General features: G+C 41.7%; 1 protein-coding gene across 2 annotated transcripts in view; it reads right to left on the bottom strand.

Moving 5' to 3' along the window:
- Positions 1-1,099: 1,099 nt before the first annotated feature.
- Positions 1,100-7,030, bottom strand: part of LOC106094438 (transcription factor GAGA) — a 70,863-nt gene continuing 64,932 nt past the window's right edge. Inside the window, exon 7 of one of the 2 annotated variants that reach the window (XM_059361255.1) lies at positions 1,100-1,183. In XM_059361255.1, the coding sequence (XP_059217238.1) occupies positions 1,148-1,183 (36 nt within the window). In that variant the 3' untranslated portion in view covers positions 1,100-1,147. Of the gene's footprint in view, positions 1,230-7,030 lie in introns of both variants that reach the window. The other variant, XM_059361254.1, reaches the window with a different exon arrangement.

Here is a 7,030-nt window from a genome sequence, read left to right as displayed (position 1 = left end):
GCTTGTGTTTGGGTCTGTATGCTCATTAGATGGGGCACTCCTCCACTCTGATGATGGTGTTCCGTGGTCTGATATTGCTGCAGTGTCTGATGGGGATCAGAGTGGGTATGATGGTGTATGATAACTTGATGCTGTTGCTGCTGCTGTTGATACTGAGGCTGGTGATGCTGCTGCTGATGATGATGATGATGTTCCTCTATCTCCTCCACCTCTTGCAACTCATGATGTTGCAAATCCTCTGCATGGGCGGTGGTGGTAAATACCAAAGGCGGAGGCGATGCTGAAGTGGCTGTTGTCGTTCTAGAGGTGGTGGTGACGACATGATGCTGCTGCTGTTGATTGTGTTGTCTTATAATATGATCTGCGGCGGTTTGATGTTGCTGCTGAGATTTATTGGATCTCTTTAGGGTGACGGTGACTTCAGAGCCTAGGCCTGCCAAGGAAACGGGTGTGGTGGTAGTAGTGGTAATAGTATTGCTGTTGCTATGGGCATTATTGTTGCCATGATGATGCTGCTGCTGCTGCTGCTGCTGGTGATGATGATGAGCCCTTGTCTGTATTACACGACGCGTGGTGGTGGTCATACCCGATGTCGAGGGCTGTATAATGCCTGTGGTTGCATGGGACCCACTAACTACAACATGATTGTTGTGATTACTACTGCTACTGTTGCTGGCGATTGCGCTGGTGGTGGTCGTGCTGGTGTTATGGCTGGAGCTGTGATTATTCGCTGCCGAGTTCGGTGATATATAGTTTATGAGCAATACCCTCTCGCCTGCCGCATTGGTGGTGGCATGACCACGTAGCATGCGTCGAGTGGCCCTGGTCAACGGCTGTGATGTTGTGATTTGTACATTTCCCTGTGCCCCACTAACCATTTGCGCCAATTCAGCCGCACTAACATTTAGAACCTCTCCATTGCCACTTATAACAGTGGCATTACCTGATCCGCCTCCCCCGCTTGCTGCATGGTTGACCCTTGTTTCGTTTGCCGTTGTCGTTGCGGCGGCCACAGCCGTTGTTGTGGCTGTGATCGCTGTGCCAGTGCCATTACCCGTTGCCGTTACGACCTCGACTCCGTTGTCCGTTGCTGCGGCAGCTGCTGTTGTTTGGGCCGCTGCCGCTGTACCACCGTCGGAGCCGCAGATCATATCGTTGGATCATCATTACGTATTATTACTGCCTTTTAAAATGAAAACCTTCTTTACCAAAATGTTCTTATTGTTGCCCTGCATAGGTAGATTTTGTCCAAAACACATAAGACATACGATCACAATGGGATGGTGTGGTTGGAGATTAGATTATGCATAAAACAGATTGGCAATGTGAATATGATGATGGTTTTAGTTAGTCATTTACATGATGTTAATGGTGATGAATGACCACACATTAATAGATTGAACGATAAATGGTCGATGTTTTGGGGATGGATGGCATTGTTGGTCATAGCATATTTCATTAAAATTTTTTGGTTGGTTGATTGCATTTTAAGGCAGCGAGAGAAAAGAGCGCACCACAAAAAAAGAGAAGAGAGTAAAAAGAGAACAAACATTTATTGATTAGTATTTCCATGATGATATTATTTGTTAAGACAATAATGGTGTGATGAGTTTATAATTAATTCCTTTTCTTAAAGTGGGTTAACATTCTAAAAAGAAAACGTCCAAGGTGTCGTTGAGCTGTTGAAAGTAGCAGTAGAAACACATAAAACAAACAACTTTTAGACTAAATTTTAATATACACTTATATTTTACAAAAAAAAAAAGTAGACAGCCTTAAAAGATCAACAATCTTCCATCAGATTGTAACAGTTTTACCAACAGACCGTCGGCAATGTGGTATAGCAATGCCGTAAACTAATTTGGGTAATAGCGTGTAAAATTACCCACAACCTTAACGGCAATGAAATCAATGATCTTTAATCGTATACCACGAGTATTTTCAACACAATGTTGAATATCCTTAATGAACTAAAAAGGACAAGCAAATTTTAGAAGAATTGAGTTAATATCGAACTTCTAGTTCAATTCAATTCTTCAAGCTGTTTGCATACCAAAATATAAGATCGATAATATCGTTCTCAATGGACAAAGAAAATATCATTATCGACAAATAAATGGATTGGTATGCTATGCTAACGGCACTTTAATCGCTAGCTTTGTTAGGTTAGGTTGAATACAGTGGGTGAATTAGAAGAGCAGAAAAAATGCAGAAATCTATTTAAACAGCCAACCTCACACATATAGAATTAAGTTTGTTGATATCAGCAAACACAGTTTGCTGATTTTAAATTACAATTCTTCAACTATTGAAGGAATTATTTTCAAATTTATAAACTTCAAAACAACTATTAAAGCATTTCCTATATATTTGTAAATATTTTTAGTAATTTTAGGGGAGCATTTTTTGTTTAATAGCTTACATATAATTTTAGTAGATATTTCGTCTGATGTTATTAGAAATCTTTAAAAATGATAAAATAGTAAAAAATTCAAACAAAATATACGCTATACACCTCTAATATTAAAAAATAAGATGCAACTTAAAAATTTTTGAAGTATTTTTTTAACTTTTAGACTAGTTTTAATTTTTTACCATATGAAAACAGCGACAAAAATTACTGATGTGCCCTTTTCCGCAGACTTTCTGTTGTTTCAGCAAAAAATTTCATGTTTTTACAAACAAATTTCTCTGAGTGTATGTTAGTTTTTAATGGCAGTATGAACTCGACACACTTGGGTAATTTGTGTCCATTGTGATGCCACATCAGCGATAGACCAAAGCCCCTTTTATCTCATAGTGATCACCCAATTTGCCCATCCGCAACCACCGCACTGGTAATCAATGCACGCTACCATCTCGGCTTCCTGAACGGTATTACAGCCCTTTTGCGCATGAAGCAGAAGTTTTATGGTTCATTAAGGATTGTAACTCAACTATAGTTGGGTTGGCAGAACATGAAACTAACCATCGTTTGCCGCACCTATCTTACGTACAAGTGCTTGTAACCTTATGTGTCCTCTCTCTCTCTCTCTCTCACTGGTAGTATTACTCTCGCCTGGTCCCGTCCTTCCGATGGCTACTCTTGCATTCTGTACCCCTAAGTTGGTTCAAGTTCATTATACTAATACCGACGTCTTTTTCTAAAGAAATCCGGTAATAGGCTTAAGAAGTATTCCAAAGCAAGCTGTCCTATTTTTGTGGACAACTAGTACAGTTGAATTTTGACTGATCAGCCATCCCATTAAGACATAAGCGACCATCGAGCTGATTTCGAGAATCTCTGGCCTGCTTTCTGCACCGTTTTTCATATAGAAGAAACCAGAAGAAGGACCTTTCATTCATTTTCAGACTAGCTACAACTGCATCTTCACGGTTAGCGACTGACTATATTTCGTCTATTCTCGCACCCCAAAATGAGGTTGGAAAGCAGGAACTCTTAGTCCCCAACCCCACGATTTCTGAATAAGAACAACCTTTACTCTCCCTGTCATGAGAAATACCTTTAGAGTCGCTGCAGCAAATATGCAATGATGGAAATTTATCTGCAGCTTTTTAAGGGCACATGTCCTGGATGGGGTGGAGCTACCGCTCTCTTCGGAGGCCAAGTACATGGGCGATATTCCTGAGCAGAAACTAAGTTGGAGAAGAAACATCGAAGAAAAGGTCAAAAGGGGAATGAATGCGTTCTACTCATTTCACAACTCGATAGGAATGAGTTGGGGGCTAAGGCTGGGGACGGTGTACTGGAGGTTTACGGCGGTCGTTCGACCAATTCTCACCAATGGCTGTCTGGTGTGGCACAAAGCTCTGGACAACTGTGTCCTTCACAGGATCTGTGCTAATCTCTGCGGCAAGGAGCAGTGCACCCAGATAGGGGCTGAATGCCATTCTCGATCTTTTGCCTTTGTACCCATATGTTGGGTTTGTGGCAACAGAGATCGCCATGAGACTGAGGGAGTCAGGTACATGACGTTCTTTTAATTAAGGCCATTCTTCTATTCTGGGTGGGATTGTTATGACGCGTGTCGCTATGCTATATGCAGAACGACTGATTTAATATCAGGGGATTTCTTCCTTGTTGATGGGTTGGAAGTCATTTTCCTGGAAAGGGATCTCTGGATACTGGAGCAAGAGTCTTCATTGAATTCCTTGGAGTCAGGGAATCTTATGGACTTCTGAACGGGTGCAACGTCTTTCAGGCAGAGGTCTTCGCAATCCTTAAAGCACCAATCAAACTGCCACGATATATGTACAGTTAAGCGGCGGCAAACCATGGGAAAAGCTGTTGGCTCTGCTGAGTCCCACGCCATCAAAGTGGTGGGGAACGAAGAGGCCGGCGAGCTGCCCAGGAATGGATCGCTGATTGCCGCAGATCTTGCTATGGAATCAGGGAGACCTCCACTGTGCGAGTTTTTTCGGAGGGTGGACGTCATCTAGGATGACTGCGCGAATAAGGCGTGGGCTGATGCTGTAGGCTATAGGGTGTCAAAGGCTCTTCAGCTGAGTATTTCACGATATAGGACATCGCTTATCTTGGAGCTGAGAAAGCATGACTCAGGACTGTAATAGGAGTCCTGACTGGTCATTGCAACGTCACGTGATTGACGTCGCGCTGGGCGCAAGAAGAGGCAGACTACTGCAGGATGTCCTATGATGAAGAGGAGCTGGATACGGTCGAGCACCTCTGAACACCTCTTTCTGAGCCTGGATTCCCAACATGCTCTTAGCCCTCTTATCATTCAGGATTCCTCTGGAGGCCTGTCCTTAGTTGCTGTCTTTTATCGTTCTGTGGTGTATATTTATCATCTTTTCTCCTCCTTCTTCTCTTCTATTTACTTTCTTCTAGGATGAACACAATGGACCTAAGGCCTCCGAGTGAAGCGGCTAGTAAACGAGGTTGCTAGTCGGATGTCCTCCAGCAACAGTGAATCGTCCCAAATTTTTTTTTGAACCTGTCATGATAAGTTTCCTATCGTAGATCCAAGTACATTTGAGAGCGACATGGGACGCTAGACACCGCCACCTACTATCGTAGCGCCTTCTGAGATTCTTCCTTTAACGCTCAAGCAAATCTTGAGCCTATTCAAACTGAATGACCTTCTCAGTCAGAATATATATATTCACGAGCTCCGTCTCAGAGTCTTGTCAGCTATTTAGATCTTTCTATACCCTCCACCATAGGATGTGGGTACACTAATTTCGTCATTCCGTTTGTAACACCTCGAAATATGCGCCTTAGACAGCATATTCTTGATCGTCATGACATTTCAAGTCGATCTAGCCATGTCCGTCTGTCTGTCGAAAGCACGCTAACTTTCGAAGGAGTAAAGCTAGGCGCTTGAAATTTTGCACACATAATGCCTCTTAGTGTAGGTCGGTTGGGATCGTGAAAAAGCTGCCTTGGTCATTGACATATAACTTCTAATAAATGTGCCAAATATGTTCTAAATCAGTCCATAACCTGACATAGCCGCCATATAAACTGATCTCCCGATTAGACTAGAGCTTTTAGAGGACGCAATTCCTTTTCAATTTGGATGAAATTTGCAGATGTCATTTGGTATGGTATGGTTTCTAACATCAGCATATGTGGTTTTGGTATGATTTCCATCCTAAATCGGTTGATAACCTGATACAGCTGCCATATAAACCGATCTCCCAATTTGAAACTCTAAGCCACTGGAGGGCACAATTTTTACTCTATTTGCCTGAAATATTGAATATGGTATTTTTCTATGTCTTCTAACAGCCATTGGTCAATAATTTGAAAATGTTATTCAAAGAACTTGACAAATGCGATCCATGGTGGAGGATATATAAGAATCGGCCTGGCCGAACTTAGCACGCTTTTTCTTGTTAGGAATAGAATGGTTTTCTGCTTCCGGAAATGATCAGTTCTAAGCAATGTTGATGATAGTCAATCTAGAAACCTTTAACATCAGCAATTGAAGCGGCACCTGACTTCCACCACTTCTACACTCCGTAGGATACAACTGCTTGAGAGTTATAGGGGTATTCGAGGCAGTTTGTTTGGTAGCCATCAGCCTCATCCAGTCTTGCAATCGGTGCTTGAAATGCAGTTCCTTGTTTTCCCAATTGCAAATTCGGAATCTGCGAGATTTTTTGAATCCATGCATATGCTATTAGCCGAAAAGGAATATCTTCCTCTTTAACTAAATAAGTGCTGCTTCTAACCTTATCTCACCAACCTTGTAAAGGGAGAAACGGCAAATATCAGGTAAATGTTGATTAATTTGTATCGCTACAATCTGGAGGAAGTCCTCAATTATTAGGAATTTCTTTTCAATAGCCGAGTCCGAACGGCGTGCCCAATGCGACACCTTACATGGCATAGTACCTGACAAATGTCGCCAGCATTGCTGATGTTCTCGCAAAGTTCAAACCCAGGCGTTAAGCGTCATAGGCGGATATGTTAACCTCTGCGCTACACTTTTTCCCATGTTAATAATTACCTTCATTTTTCTGCATGTCCCTCTGTATGCTTGTCCGTATGTATGTCAGTATATCTGCGCCCTGTATTTCTGTCAGCCTGTAGGAAAGTTTCTTGGCTTCACAATTGTTTGCCTTTGTGCTCTTGAGCATGGGATGTTCACCAACCGACCGCAGTCTTCTTTGATGACTGCTATGCCCTTGCTGGGTATACAAATTATATTCTTAAGTAAACTGTGCATAAATTGTACAGAAACTGCACAATTCCTTCATAGATCAACGATCTAACAACAGTTTTACCAACAGCCAGAACGTCAGCATATGGTGTGGCAACGCCGTAACCTAATTGGATAATAGCGTGTAAAATTACCGACAACCCAACTGGCAATGCTGTGTCATTTTTACGGCATCTTTTTACATTAACAGCGAAATTATTTATCTGCATTTTCAAAAAAAAAAAATTTTTAACGATCTAAAAATTACTATTATTTTCAAAAATGTTCACTTCTTTTAGTATTTGTTTTTTTTTAGAATGATATAAGGGGACTTCAATTAAACAAAATGTATACATGTGGGA

This window comes from Stomoxys calcitrans, chromosome 1 (genome assembly GCF_963082655.1).
Source record: "Stomoxys calcitrans chromosome 1, idStoCalc2.1, whole genome shotgun sequence".
Classification (NCBI taxonomy): Eukaryota; Metazoa; Arthropoda; class Insecta; order Diptera; family Muscidae; genus Stomoxys; species Stomoxys calcitrans.
The sequence above is the reverse complement of the archived record's forward strand: the minus strand, read 5'-3'. Positions and strand labels throughout refer to the sequence as shown.